At 37.8% G+C, this 15,603-nt stretch overlaps 1 protein-coding gene across 3 annotated transcripts in view; it reads left to right on the top strand.

Annotated features, from left to right (window-relative positions):
• The window catches only part of LOC126259706 (helicase domino), a 444,931-nt gene that overhangs the window by 119,743 nt on the left and 309,585 nt on the right, over positions 1–15,603 (top strand). For all 3 annotated transcript variants that reach the window (XM_049956690.1, XM_049956698.1, XM_049956682.1), the window contains exons 12-14: positions 1,615–1,710; positions 9,664–9,841; positions 12,291–12,428. In XM_049956690.1, the coding sequence (XP_049812647.1) occupies positions 1,615–1,710; positions 9,664–9,841; positions 12,291–12,428 (412 nt within the window). The remainder of the gene's footprint in view (positions 1–1,614; positions 1,711–9,663; positions 9,842–12,290; positions 12,429–15,603) is intronic.

The following is a 15,603-nucleotide window of genomic DNA, read 5'->3' as shown; positions in this document are numbered from 1 at the left end:
ATTTGTGTCATCCCATTCGTCATTTCCCTGCACTGACTGTCTTGTAAATTTTCTTTCGCTTCCGCTTGACATCTGTGAATGCTTCAGAGATTCTGAGGGTCCTGCAGCAGGAATTGGCATCATGCTTTTACTGTCAGTGCTCTATCCGGAAATAATATGTATATGTTGAAAGAATATGAACAACATTTAGCGTAAGTGTGAAGAAATAAGAAAAGAAAATATCACAAAAATTATTACATCTGAGAAGTTGTGCAAGAATTATGTGTGGAAAGTATAGAAAATTACAACAAAATTACCTGATCCTGATTCAGCAAAAGTTGGATCTTCATCCATACCACGGTCGTGAAAAATACCGCTCAGATTATGTTTCGATTCTTCAAGAATGCAGAGAATCACACCACCGCTCACTGGGCTATCACTTGACATGTTGATTCAAATAAGAATATGCTTTATACTGGTGTCTCACAGTCGACTGCCACATAACGATTGTTTTGCAAACCCAAAAGCTATATTTATGCACATCCAAGTGGTAGAAATGCAAAGTGTTTGTCTCCCTTCTGGGAACTGCTGGACCTGTGGTATTACATGTAGGAACTAGGACTTGATTGAGGAGGGTCAGCTGCAATATTATGAGCATGGCAGTTTTCAAAAAGGGACAGCAAATGTAATATTAAAGGTGCGGCCTTCTTCACACCACTGACTGCAACGTAATATTATGAGGATGGTGCACTAAGTGTTAAGTAAAACATGAAACCTTACTTAAAATTTATAGAGTTAATTTTGGGGATTGTCATGGAGTGAAAGAAGATGTAGTGTTTAGTATTGAGAAAGGAGTATTAAGATGCTTTGGACAAATAGAACAAATGAACAATAGAAGATAGACGAAACAAGTACACAAGACGAGTGTGGATGGGAGAGCTGCAAGGGGTTTACCTCAGTAAACTTACCTATCTGGTTAAGGATGTTTTTAACAAAACCAGCCTTGATGTACCCTAATAAGTTACTAACAATTTACCTACCAATATAATTTAAGTTTCTAAAAAAGCTGGCTCTCATAACAAATTTCAGTTGTTGTACTGTTGATATTTGTCTCTGTTGATTAAGAGTTTGCCAGTCAGTGATTGAGTAGATACCTAATTTATGAATTAAACACCCTGCTAACTTATAACCAATTCTCCTGTTACATTACAGTACACTTTAGAAACACACAGGAATGCATGAGAGATTTTCCTGTGCCTAGTAATTAACTTTTTAGTAGAACCTGTACAATTGCAGTGTTACCATTGAGTGAACTGTCAATGACTGGTGGTTTGTTATAACATTTAACTGATTTCAGAAATGTGATTAGTTTCCTCATTTTAATTAGTTTCCATGAGACCATCCAGGACTTTCACTTTCAGACTGAGGTATAGATCTATGGTATGATTGGAGATAAAACTGATTCACTTTGTTACATGACTGTGAAACATGTTTATTGTAATTTTTTAATGCTAGAGAAAAGTCATTGTAGTGTAAGAGTTAATTAAACATGTTTTACTACAAGTATGATCTTAGAATTGCTTTAGCAGTAGAAATTTTTTGTTTTATTTATTTATTTAATTATTTATTGTACAGATTGTAGATAACGAGACTGCGGGTAAAGAAATCAACGATGTTGCAGCTCTAGCAGAGAGTATTCAGCCCAAAGGAAACACATTGTCATCTACAAGTGTATGTAAAAATATATTTAAAAATGTGGCAATTTTTAAAGTGAAATGTAAATTTTACACTTAAGATGGTTCCATATTTTACACCATTATTTAGCATCATTTATTTCTGTGTAAAAAAAGCTGTAATTTGTGGTGAGGCCTTAACTGTTTCATGTTTATGGGTATGACAACAGATATGTTTGATGGTAGATTGCCCCTTATACCTGAAAATGTTCACAAAAATTCAACCTTGTTACTGGCATAAGTAAATGTCTGTCTTGTATTGTGAAGCTTTGCATATAATTTTTGCAAGGTTTGCTATCAGCCTTTACTTCATCTGTTCAAAATTTATAGAGAGATAGATATCATACAGATTAAGTGTTCTAGAAACTGACATCTAGGATCATACCACTTCAAGTTTGTTCTGTTTATGCTTGAATTATCCCTTATGCAGGTATATAAGAGAGGTAGTATTTGAATGTTCCATAATGAACCTTCAACAATGAAACAAACACACAACTTATTCATTTACTGGGTGACAGCAGAAATAAATAAATGAAAATAAATATAAAAAGTGTTAGTTTCAGAACTATAAATGGGATTGGGGAGGGAATAGGATGGGTGTGTGAAATGATGGTAGCAGCGTAAAATGAGGATAAGTGGCTGATACCTACCACACGCTGTAGAGGAGGTGCCCATCCATGGAACTCTTCTTGCACTGATGTTTGGAGAAAGAACCGAAGTGTTGAAGTACAAAATAAGGTCATATTTACTTTGTTGTAGTGAAGGTTGTCTGTATTAGTGAAACAAAATACTTCGTGTTCTGTTACAGGATATGTTGTTTTGTCAGTATAGACAATAAGATTGTCTATGTTAGTGAACCAAAATATCTCAAGCTCTGTTACAGGGTATTTTGTTTTGGTAGTACAGACAACCCTCACTGACGGTATTGTGGTTGTAATACTGACTTAAATGCAATGTGTCGGGAGGCTGTGGGGAAAAGAAAGGGAGAGGGGAAACAGGGAGTGGAAAAGAGAAGAGCAGAGAAGGGAAAAGAGTGATGGGGCCACCAGCAGAGAGCAGCACACAATGAGAGTGAGTGGAGGTGAATTATAATGAAGTGAGAGGACAGAGGTGGTGGAACAGGTGGCTGGAGGATGAGGCTGGCATGATATCGGGAAGGGTGAATGTGGTTTAAGAAACTCCCACCTGCACAGATCAGAAAACTGTTGATGGAAGTGGGGAGGATGCAGATGGCCTGGGTTGTGAAACAAGCCATTGAAGTCAAGCATGTTATATACAGGTGCATGTCATGCCACAAAATAGTCCACTTTGCTTTTGGTCACAATTTATCAGTGGCCATTATCCTTGTGGACATCTTGTTGGTTATCACACCAATATAAAAAGCTGAGTTATGATTGCTCCAGAGCTGGTATATAACATAGTTGCTCTCACAGGTGCCCCAGCCTTCGATGGGGTAGGATAAGCCCACGACAGGACTGGAATAGGAAGTGGTGGATTGGGCAGGTCTTGCTCCCATGTCTTCCACAGGGATACGATCTCTGTGGCAAGGGATTGTAATTGGGAGTGTCATGTGAATGGACTAGAATATTGTGGAGGTTGTAGGAAGGATTTTGGGTAGGATGTCCTTAGTTTCAGGGCATGATGATAACATAATCAAAGCTCAGAGGAAGGCATGTGGTTCAGTTGTTCCATTGTAGGGTGGTATTGTGTGATGAAGGCGGTCAGTGTTTCTTGGGGGTAGTGGGAGGATGGGGGTCTGTGGGGATGTGGCAAGGAACATATGTTTGTGGACTGGGTCTGAGGGATAGTGTCTATCTGTGTGACATTCAGCATGCTGGACTAGGAGCCCGTGTGGAAGACCGACACATCACATCCAATTCCAGTCCTGTCGCAGGCCTACCAAGGCCAGGCCACCTGTGAGAGCACACATGTTGTGTACCAACTCTGCCAGAATCATTGCTCAGCTTTTCATATTACTATGACAACCAAACAGCTTTCCACAAGGATGAATGGCCACTGCCAGACTGTCAATAAAAGGAAAGTGGTCCACCCTGTGGCACAATTTGCAGCTGTACATAATGTTGCTAGGTTTCAAGGGCTGCTGTACAGTGCTTTACCACCAGGGCCATCTCGACCCTCCCCTCCAGCACCATCTTTCCAGAACTGAACAGACGGGAGTTATCTGTACAAGACATTCACCACACCTGAAATCACCCCAGTCTCAACCTACAGTAACCTGTTGTCCTCCACATCCTCTGCCCAACTTTTACCCACCCCTTTGTCCTGTCACCTCGTTACAATTCGCCTTCCCCTCAGTCTCGCAGTGTGCTGCTCTTTGCCAGTGCACCCATCAGTATTTTCCCCTTCTCTGCTCTTCTCCTTTCTGCTCCCCCAACCCTCACCCCCTCCCTTCCCCCACAGCTTCCTGATGTGGCACCTGACAACCCTGTCCTGCCACCTCAAGTCCCTGCATGTTCTGCCAGGCAGAGCCAATTTCTCTTCCACCACTCTTACCCTGCTATCCTTCCCCATCCCACCCACTCCAAGTTGTTGCTCCCTTTTGATGCATTTCTGTTGGTCTTGCCCGAGTGGCCGGAAGTAACAGTCATGTGTGTGTGGAGATGTGTTTGCTTCTGAGACTATATCTGCATTTTTCTTTTCTGAAAAAGGCTTTGGTTGAGAGTTGTATATAATTTTATTTTCATTGTGCCTGTCTGTAACTGAACACGCCATCTTTACAGTTAGTAGCACTGTCCTTTTCATAATAATGTTAATATTCTGATCTGAACTTTCTATTGTTCAGTTCATGTATCTGGTATATATTATGGAAAATCCAGGATGGAATAAAGGTAGTATTATGAAAAGGATCAATTGCTACTCACCATGTAGTGGAGATGTTGAGTCATAGACTGGCACAACAAAAAGATTGGTAAAAAGACTGCTAAACAAGTGAACTTTCAGCCAACAGTTCTTCTTCTAAAGTAGACAAAACACAGACATTCATGTAAGTACAACACACACACACACACACACACACACACACACACACACACACACACCCGCGCGCACCTGCTGTCTCTGGCCACCAAAGCTGGATTTTAGCCTCTGTGACGAAAGACAGTGGTCATTGTGCATGCGCGCGTGTGTGTGTGTGTGTGTGTGTGTGTGTGTGTGTGTGTGTGTGTGTGTGGTTTTTTTTCTCTGCTTAAGAAGGCCTTTTGGTCAAAACATCATTTGTTTAGCACTCGTTTTGTTGTTCCTACCTACAACTCGGTAACTCCACCATATGGTGAGTAACAGCCTATTCTTTCCATAATATTGGTATATATTATGGTTTGTCTCACAGGTGTCTGTGGGTTTGATGGAAGTAGGTGGCACCAGATGTATTGTTATAGTAAGTACTGTGTACTGATGTTGGGATGCCTTCACAAAATTATATAGTGGGAGGAATTTACAAGGATATGAATGATATGGCAAGAATACAGATTTTGGAGAACTTTGTGTTTTGACAAAGCTGATGTGTGAAAACCATAAGCTATAGTGGGTGGCTTGGTGGGCAGGCTGATGTGCAAAAACCTAAAGATACAGTGGGTGGCTTGGGGGGTATAATGTTTAGCGTGAACAGCATTTCAAGGCCTGGTTTCAGAAGATGTTCAAAGAATTTAATATTGTGTGACAGAAGGTACACTAAATTCATGATTTAGGGCTAGTCGGCCTACTTTTGCAGTTAAGTGAAGTTCACACTATCTTTCCTCCTCATAGTTTTATTTTGGAGGTCATCATTCACAAAAAAATTTCTCAATTTTTTATTTTATAATTACTTGTAGAAAATAAATTGATTTTTCATTTCCACCCAGTGTACATGATATCATGTTTTCTCAGGCAGCCATATGTGTACAATATTACAACAGTAGCTGTAATTGTCATCGTTAGTCCATCATTTTGTATTGGAATAACTTGGTCTGTTGTCATAATAGTGAACTTGTGTACTTGATGATTGTGACATGGGTGTTTGCCGGAGAATTTTTTGTTTATGTAACTAGTGTTGGTATGAGGACAATTACTATTAAAAAGGTTCTTGTTAGATTTGTACCACTAATGTTGTTATGTTAGGATTTTGTGTAGGCACAGGGGTTGTTCTGTGTATCACTTATGTTGCACCTTCTGTGCGATTCTTTTGCCTTGTTATTTGTGGAATCATGAGAGGCTTATTTCTGTTATTGTTCAGAGGTTAACAAATAAAACCATATTTGAGTTACTAAAACAAAAAAAGTTCATACCGATATAGGTCCACAAATGTTTAGTTATGGAGCTACGGCTAATAAAAGTTCTGCCTGAAATTTAGCAACTTAGTAATATGAAGCCATTGCAAAACTGTACGAGGTTAAAGTAAAGCACGATTTCCATTTATTTTGTTTTTATTGGTCCAGTGAATCTAATAAAACATGTCCCAGACACGTATCTGCAGTAATTTTGCAGAACATCCAGAGAAGCGAACATTATTATACAAGTAAATTTGTTTACTTTCCATTAAGAATGTAGAAAGGTTTATGTCGTTGTTGGCAGCCTTTAGTGAGTTGTTTTAGTCGTTTTCTAATCTTGAAATGAGTAAGTTTTCTGTATTGTTTTTTTCTTGTTTAACATAAATTCACGTGCGCTATGGTATTAATAAAAGCAGATTATCTGACACATTCATACAGTTTCAGTTAACGTTATTACCGTCATTTTTCCAATATTAAGTTCTTTATGACTTCTGTTGAAAACCTTTGCACAGTTGTCTGGAATTTAAAAAACAGATCAGGCCAAATTGCTAATAAAATAGAAATTTTAAAAAATTACTTCTTTGCTTAAAAATTTTGCTTCTCTGGATGTTCTGGAAAACTACTGCAGATACATATCTGGGACATGTTTTATTAGATTCATCAGACCAATAACAACAAAATAAATGGAAATTGTGCTTTACTTAAACCTCATACTGTTTTTCGATGACTTCGTATTGCTAAGTTGCTAAATTTCAGGCAAAATCTTTTATTAGCCGTAACTCCGTAACCAAACATTTGCGGACCTGGATGCTTCAATGCAGTTGGTGATTGATTTAAGTACACATATGCGACATTAACACTTGGCATACTTGTACACACTAGTAGCAGGATAGGCAACATGTCTTCATTACGTGATAAAATCCAGATTGCTGCTGTAGTAGTTTGAGATGTATTTATTGTAATGGATCCATTTCAGCTAGATTGACATCTTCATACCATCTGTAAAAGTTACGTAACATTTTTTATTTTATTATAGTGTTAGTTAACATATTTTTGGGTATACAAATTTGATAGATATGTTCACTGTTACTCTGTATTGTTATTGCGGTAAGTATAGGACTCTTATGCTGTAAGCTGTTCTGTGGTTTGCTCCTGTTGTTAATGGTCCCTTCTTGTAATTTTTTTATAATTTGACATTTTATTGCAAGATTTGACAGTTTTTACAGGTGACAGAAGACGCTATATGTTTAAAGTTATGACTGTGTGTTGATATTATCATTTCATTCTGTATGTATGGTGTTTGCAATCAATGTGTCTATGGATAGATGTCAGTGTCTGTCTGTCTATCACCTTTGGTTAGGGAGTCAGTCAGAATTTTATACAAAGTATTTATGTTTTAAATCCATTTGTTCATTCAAAATGTCATCAGAGTGTTATATTGTGTGTATCTAGATTTTCCTCTCTTCAAGTATGTTCGTTGCTAAACCTTTAGATAATGTGTGTAAAATTTTTATTGCTGCATGGTGATTATCTTCTTTAAGTGGATGAAGACGGTAGAATTATTTTCACCAATTTTTGTGTACTTTCAATATCTTATGCTAAAGATGCACCCTGTCCATCCTGGGTAAAATTTATTGCAATCCTGGCATTAGATTTTGCTTATGCGTGTGTTTGTATATCTTGGTTACCATGTTTCTCCTGAGTGAACTCTAGGCTGGGTATTGTTGCTGATTCTATACATGAATTGGATACTTGCATTCTTCACTAGTGTGTTTAATTTGTTTGATGTTGTAGGTATGTATGTTGGGTTATTTTATGTCCTTGTGAATTTTTGGTTGCATTGCTTTGTCGGGGTTCAAACCATTCATTGTGCTATGTATCAAGTTCTTTGTGTATGGCAGTTTGGTTAGTAGTAGATTTTGTACTCTGTTGATCATGGCTTGGAAGTATGTGTGCTTGTGTGCCTGTGGGCGACCTGAATTAGTATGTATTATGATGTCAGTTGCTGCATGCTTTCTATAAATTTTAAACATGTATGAATTTTTGTTGTTATTGACAGTGAAATCCAGGAAATCAATTGAATTGTTCCAGAAGGCAATTACAATCATACAGAAAAATCTCTCACGGTATATAAAAACTGTGATTGAGAATACAAGAAATAACAGACCTACTCATTTTAAGTACAACACAAAAGTATTTTGAATTCAATAATAATACATACTCCCAATTAGATGGAGCAGCAGTAGCTTGCAGTGTTGCCAGCACATTACCAGATATCTTCTTGAATGCATTAGCAGGAGAATTCTTTTGCACCCATAAATTCCCCAACCACGAAAATTATCTATAATTTTAGATATGTGGATGACATGCTTGCCCTTATAAATGGAAATGAACTTGACATCCAACATGTACATCAAGCACTAAATAAACTACATCATAAAATACACTTCACTGTGGGAAAAGAAATGAACAAATCGATTAATTTCTAGGAATTCACAGTCACTAACAATAAAAATTCGCACATTTTCAAAATTCATGGAAAATCAGAATACAGGATCTATTACCATACAAAAAGAGTGGATACATTACAATATATAGCACAACAAAATTATTTCAACTCAGACATAGTAGTGCAGATACATGAAAGAAAAGCTACACCTACAAAAACAAAAATTCACATGGACATAAAATTGTCAAAAGAATGCAAAAAAGACTAAACAAACATACACATCTGTAACATATTTATGTACAGTATTTAAAAAATTAGCACACTAATCAGGAACACAACTATCCAGTTTGCCTATAGAACCAACAACAATATCTGGTGTAGACTTTGCTCTGTAAAAGCAAAATTACAAAACTGAATGTCAGGATTGCAATAAATTTTACATAGGGTGGACAGGCCACAGCTTCAGTGTAAGATATTGAGAGCAAGTGAGATTTAGTTAAAATAATCCATCTACGTTCTTCAACCACTTAAGAACAACTACTACAACGGTATGGAGTTAGTAATGAAACTTTAGCACATACTACCTAAAGCTGTAATAATGAATGTAGTTGAAGAGATGGAAATGTAAATAAATGGATTTAAAACATAAACATTTCATACAAAATTTTATTGAATTCCTAAACAAAGGTAATGGATAGGACAGACTGATTACAAAAACCATACACACTGCCCAAAATGATAACATCAACACACCATAGCAGCTGTAACCATACAGCATCACTTTGTAATATAATACTGATGATGTATGGATGTAAACGACAAATTTGTGCATCCGAAAATATGATTAACCAACACTATAATAAAATATAAATGTTTTGTAACTTTGGCAGAAGGTACAAAGATAGCGCTCTAGCTAAAATGGGCCCATCACAATAAATACATCATTAAACTACTATAGTAGCAATCTGAATTTTACCACTTAATGTCTCTGAGAGATAACGTTGAGAGATAACTTTTACAATGTGGGGCCCATTTGGATTGTAAAAAGTATCTTAATTAATTTTATAAGTATCTTTATTTGTGTGTTTTCTTTGATGAAAAACCTGATTGTTGTATGTGGGTTATTGTTGAAGTGGTTTTCACTGACTTAAATTGGGGTTACGGGCTTTTATATAAAATTTATGGGGGATATGTAGGCAAATATACACACATTATGCTAATGTGTAACGATTTTTTCTAGGTTGTGACACCCATACCATTCCTCCTGAAGCATTCCTTAAGAGAGTATCAGCATATCGGATTGGATTGGCTTGTTACAATGTTTGATCGTAAACTGAATGGCATTCTGGCTGATGAAATGGGTTTGGGCAAAACAATCCAAACAATTTCTTTGCTCGCTCATTTAGCATGTGAGAAAGGTAAGCAAACTATTTCACAGTGTGTGTGTGTGTGTGTGTGTGTGTGTGAGAGAGAGAGAGAGAGAGAGAGAGAGAGAGAGAGAGATAGAGAGAGAGAATCTGATTTGTCTTACATAACTGATGACACACACACAGTGTGTTACAAATTAACAGTGAAGCTCTCCATAGGGTTGTAGAGGATACTGAGACATGAAATTTGTTATAATTTCAAAGTTATATGTCCGGAGGCCTCTTAAAATTGGCTTTAGTTGTGTCATACACTCATTGTTGAGTTATTTTACCTACTACACTTAGTTGTTAAACAAAACTTAAAGGATAAAATATTTTTAATGTTAACCAGGCTTTTTATGGATTTAGAAGAAGTGTGTAACATTATTATTATTATTATTATTATTATTAGTAGTAGTAGTAGTAGTAGTAGTAGTAGTAGTGACTACCACAGTCTTAGCCAGTCACATAAATTCATCAGTTGCCAGTATAAAACAAAATATGGATCCCTAATGTCTGCATTAAGATAGCCTGCTGTAAATCCATTAGAATTAGTGATGTCATAGTTTGGATGGACAGTAGCCAATTAGTTGACTGTGTACTGATTCATTTCAGCACATAAAATTGCAGTTTGTCAGTAAGACTCACTGTGTCAGAATCGAAAGCAGCTGCTCATGTAAGAGTGATAACATGAAATGGCAATAGTAGAACACCAAGTGGTATCACATTTTGTGAAGCAGACGAGGAAGAGCCTTGAAAATGGAATGACAAAATTGCAGACAGTTTACGAGTTAGTATAATACAAAAAACTTAATGTGGTAGTGTGATTAGTAGATCGACATTCTGTTAATAAGTCGAAAATTCAAGGTTCAGTTTGTAGAGGATCCATGTCCTAGTTCTGCTACTGAAACCAATTTTTTCCAAAGTGAATTTACCAGAGATCAAATGTTACAGTAGTCTCTCTCCCTCTCCCTCTCCCTCTCCCTCCCCCCCCCCCCTCTCTCTCTACTAATATTAATATTCTCCCTCCCAAACTTATTTCAATAATATCTTGTGAAGTAACTTTGTAGTAAATATTAAACCTTACTGGTCCTCTAAATAAATAATAGAGCCATATTTCAGTGGCCAGTTTTAACAAGTTACTATATATTTGCAACCCAGAAAGTTTTCTCTAAGATTAACTTGTCTCTGGACTCCTTACAAGGACATTTCAACAATGACTAGTATCCAGATGTATACGTAGATCCTTTACCTCTCATATTCATGGAAGCAGACATAGCACATATTTGTAAGAAACAGGTATATGTTGGCCTTTTTTTTTATTTTGCAGTAAGCAAATTATAGATTTTAAATTGTTAAGTTATCAATAATTTGAAAGTATTAACTTTGGTAATCTTCATCCATCTGAACGTTCTCGCGCAGTCTAGCCTTGGTCTCCCTCTACAAATACACACCCCCCCCCCCCCCCCGCCTGCTTCCCCCACCACCCTATCCTTCAGATGCCCCTCCATTATCAAATTGACATTTCATTAAAATATTTAGAATATGACCTATCTACATCTACATATATACTCCACTAGCTACCAAGCAGTGTGTAGCGGAGGGCACAATTCGTGCCAAAGTCGTATTCCCCCCCCCCACCCCCCTCCCCTCTCTGTTCCACTCGCGGATCCCACGAGGGAAAAACGACTGTCTGAATGCTTCAGTATAAGCTCTAATTTCCCTTATCTTTGCATGATGATCATTGCGTGATTTGAAAGTTGGTTGTAATAATATATGCTCTACATCCTTGGCGAAGATCAGATTTCGGAATTCAGCGAGCGGCCCCTTCCATTTAACGGGTCGTCTGTCTGTAAGTGTATACCACTTCAAACTTTCTGTGAGATTTGTAACGCTCTTGTGATGACTTGCCCGTTACTTGTACAGTCTGATGATTCCATATGAGATCATTTCGAATAGTCGCACCCAGATACTTGACAGATGTTATCGTTTCCAGAGACTGGGCATTTATTTTGTACTCGCACATTAATGGGGATGTTGTTATATGCAGTACGTGACACTTACTAATATTGAAAGATAACTGCCAGTCATGACACCACGCATTTATTTTCTGCAAATCCTCATTGATTTGTTCACAACTTTCGTGTGATACTGCAGCATCCTCAGCAAACGGTCTAATGTCACTGTCAATACCTATCAGTCAGTTTCTTCATTTAGTCAAGGTTTTCTATAAATTTCATGTTCTTAAATACCATTCATTAACTTCTCATTAGTTACCTGATATACTTATGCGGTCTTCAGTATTTTCATGTAGCACAGCAGTTCTTAAAGAATATTAAATTTTTGGTAATATGTTGTATATCATTTATGAGGGTAGGTAGCTTAATGTAACTACACCATTATGGCAGTGTGTGAAATATATTGTATTAAAAAATTAACAAGATTTCATTTAACTTTCCAGGTAATTGGGGTCCACATCTCATTATAGTTCCTACATCTGTGATGTTAAATTGGGAAATGGAATTCAAGAAATGGTGCCCAGCTTTCAAAATACTCACGTATTATGGATCTCAGAAGGAAAGGAAACAGAAGCGTACAGGTAAAAGTGTAAGATTTATTTTTGAGGTAGCCTGAATGAAGTGCTTCATGAGATTCTTTAAAAGAAAAATTACTTGTGCATTTTGTCTTGACTGTAAAGAATTGAGGTCTGCATTTTAACAGTGACATTACTTAGTTCTCAAATACTTGTTCTTGCAAGTATGGAAATTTCTTATATTTCATGAATTTACAATTTCCATCTTACACTATCTCTCTGAGTGACTGTCTCATTAAGAAAGATGTGCAACCGATCAAATCATCTTAAGAAGTTAAAATAACTAAGTTGTTTGAAAAAATCATTTAAAAATTCATAAATATGTTCTTTTTATGTAAAGAAGTTGCAAACAGATTAATAGTCTCTCTCTCTCTCTCTCTCTCTCTCTCTCTCTCTCTCTCTCTCTCTCCCCCCCTCCCTCCCCCTCTCCCCCCCCTCTCTCTCTCTGTGCGTGCGTGGGGGGGGGGGGGGGGGGGGGGGGGCAAACCTACATCTGTAACAGCTTACTTATACTACAGAGAGGCCCAGAAAAATGTACACTTCTTTGATAGTCAATATTAATGTATTAATGGAACGAAACGACATACCATTACTACTGCATAGGGGTTGTTGTTGTTGTGGTCTTCAGTCCTGAGACTGGTTTGATGCAGCTCTCCATGCTACTCTATCCTGTGCAAGCTTCTTCATCTCCCAGTACCTACTGCAACCTACATCCTTCTGAATCTGCTTAGTGTATTCATCTCTTGGTCTCCCTCTACGATTTTTACCCTCCACGCTGCCCTCCAATGCTAAATTTGTGATCCCTCGATGCCTCAAAACATGTCCTACCAACCGATCCCTTCTTCTAGTCAAGTTGTGCCACAAACTTCTCTTCTCCCCAATCCTATTCAATACCTCCTCATTAGTTACGTGATCTACCCATCTTATCTTCAGCATTCTTCTGTAGCACCACATTTCGAAAGCTTCTATTCTCTTCTTGTCCAAACTAGTTATCGTCCATGTTTCACTTCCATACATGGCTACACTCCATACAAATACTTTCAGAAACGACTTCCTGACACCTAAATCTATACTCGATGTTAACAAATTTCTCTTCTTGAGAAACGATTTCCTTGCCATTGCCAGTCTACATTTTATATCCTCTCTACTTCGACCATCATCGGTTATTTTACTCCCTAAATAGCAAAACTCCTTTACTACTTTAAGTGTCTCATTTCCTAATCTAATTCCCTCAGCATCACCCGACTTAATTCGACCACATTCCATTATCCTTGTTTTGCTTTTGTTGATGTTCATCTTATATCCTCCTTTCAAGACACTGTCCATTCCGTTCAACTGCTCTTCCAAGTCCTTTGCTGTCTCTGACAGAATTACAATGTCATCGGCGAACCTCAAAGTTTTTACTTCTTCTCCATGAATTTTAATACCTACTCCGAATTTTTCTTTTGTTTCCTTTACTGCTTGCTCAATATACAGATTGAATAACATCGGGGAGAGGCTACAACCCTGCCTCACTCCTTTCCCAACCACTGCTTCCCTTTCATGCCCCTCGACTCTTATAACTGCCATCTGGTTTCTGTACAAATTGTAAATAGCCTTTCGCTCCCTGTATTTTAGCCCTGCCACCTTCAGAATTTGAAAGAGAGTATTCCAGTCAACATTGTCAAAAGCTTTCTCTAAGTCTACAAATGCTAGAAACGTAGGTTTGCCTTTTCTTAATCTTTCTTCCAAGATAAGTCGTAAGGTCAGTATTGCCTCACGTGTTCCAACATTTCTACGGAATCCAAACTGATCTTCCCCGAGGTCCGCTTCTACCAGTTTTTCCATTCGTCTGTAAAGAATTCGCGTTAGTATTTTGCAGCTGTGACTTATTAAACTGATAGTTCGGTAATTTTCACATCTGTCAACACCTGCTTTCTTTGGGATTGGAATTATTATATTCTTCTTGAAGTCTGAGGGTATTTCGCCTGTCTCATACATCGTGCTCACCAGATGGTAGAGTTTTGTCATGACTGGCTCTCCCGAGGCTATCAGTAGTTCTAATGGAATGTTGTCTACTCCCGGGGCCTTGTTTCGACTCAGGTCTTTCAGTGCTCTGTCAAACTCTTCACGCAGTATCTTATCTCCCATTTCGTCTTCATCTACATCCTCTTCCATTTCCATAATATTGTCCTCAAGTACATCGCCCTTGTATAAACCCTCTATATACTTCTTCCACCTTTCTGCCTTCCCTTCTTTGCTTAGAACTGGGTTGCCATCTGAGCTCTTGATATTCATACAAGTGGTTCTCTTCTCTCCAAAGGTCTCTTTAATTTTCCTGTAGGCAGTATCTATCTTACCCCTAGTGAGACAAGCCTCTACATCCTTACATTTGTCCTCTAGCCATCCCTGCTTAGCCATTTTGCACTTCCTGTCGATTTCATTTTTGAGACGTTTGTATTCCTTTTTGCCTGCTTCATTTACTGCATTTTTATATTTTCTCCTTTCATCAATTAAATTCAATATTTCTTCTGTTACCCAAGGATTTCTATTAGCCCTCGTCTTTTTACCTACTTGATCATCTGCTGCCTTCACCACTTCATCCCTCAGAGCTACCCATTCTTCGTCTACTGTATTTCTTTCCCCCATTCCTGTCAATTGTTCCCTTATGCTCTCCCTGAAACTCTCTACAACCTCTGGTTCTTTCAGTTTATCCAGGTCCCATCTCCTTAAATTCCCACCTTTTTGCAGTTTCTTCAGTTTCAATCTGCAGTTCATAACCAATAGATTGTGCTCAGAATCCACATCTGCCCCAGGAAATGTCTTACAATTTAAAACCTGGTTCCTAAATCTCTGTCTTACCATTATATAATCTATCTGAAACCTGTCAGTATCTCCAGGCTTCTTCCATGTATACAGCCTCCTTTCATGATTCTAGGGGTAAGGTTATTTTATTTGTTCATAGTGACCCACATTAGCAGCCAAACAATGTCAATGCCGCTGAACTGTTGACCGAACTACATCTGTCAATGTTGCTGGTGTAATAACTGCACAGTACCCCTTGATGATTCCTCGTAGCTCGTCGAGTGTAGCTTGCTTCTGTTCATGAACTTCATTTTTCAAGGTTCCCCATAGGTTTTTTTTTCTACCTATCCATTGTCCAGGTAGATTTTCATATGCAGCCTTTAGAATTCATCGCACA

This window comes from Schistocerca nitens, chromosome 1 (assembly GCF_023898315.1).
Source record: "Schistocerca nitens isolate TAMUIC-IGC-003100 chromosome 1, iqSchNite1.1, whole genome shotgun sequence".
Lineage (NCBI taxonomy): Eukaryota > Metazoa > Arthropoda > Insecta > Orthoptera > Acrididae > Schistocerca > Schistocerca nitens.
The sequence above is the reverse complement of the archived record's forward strand: the minus strand, read 5'-3'. Positions and strand labels throughout refer to the sequence as shown.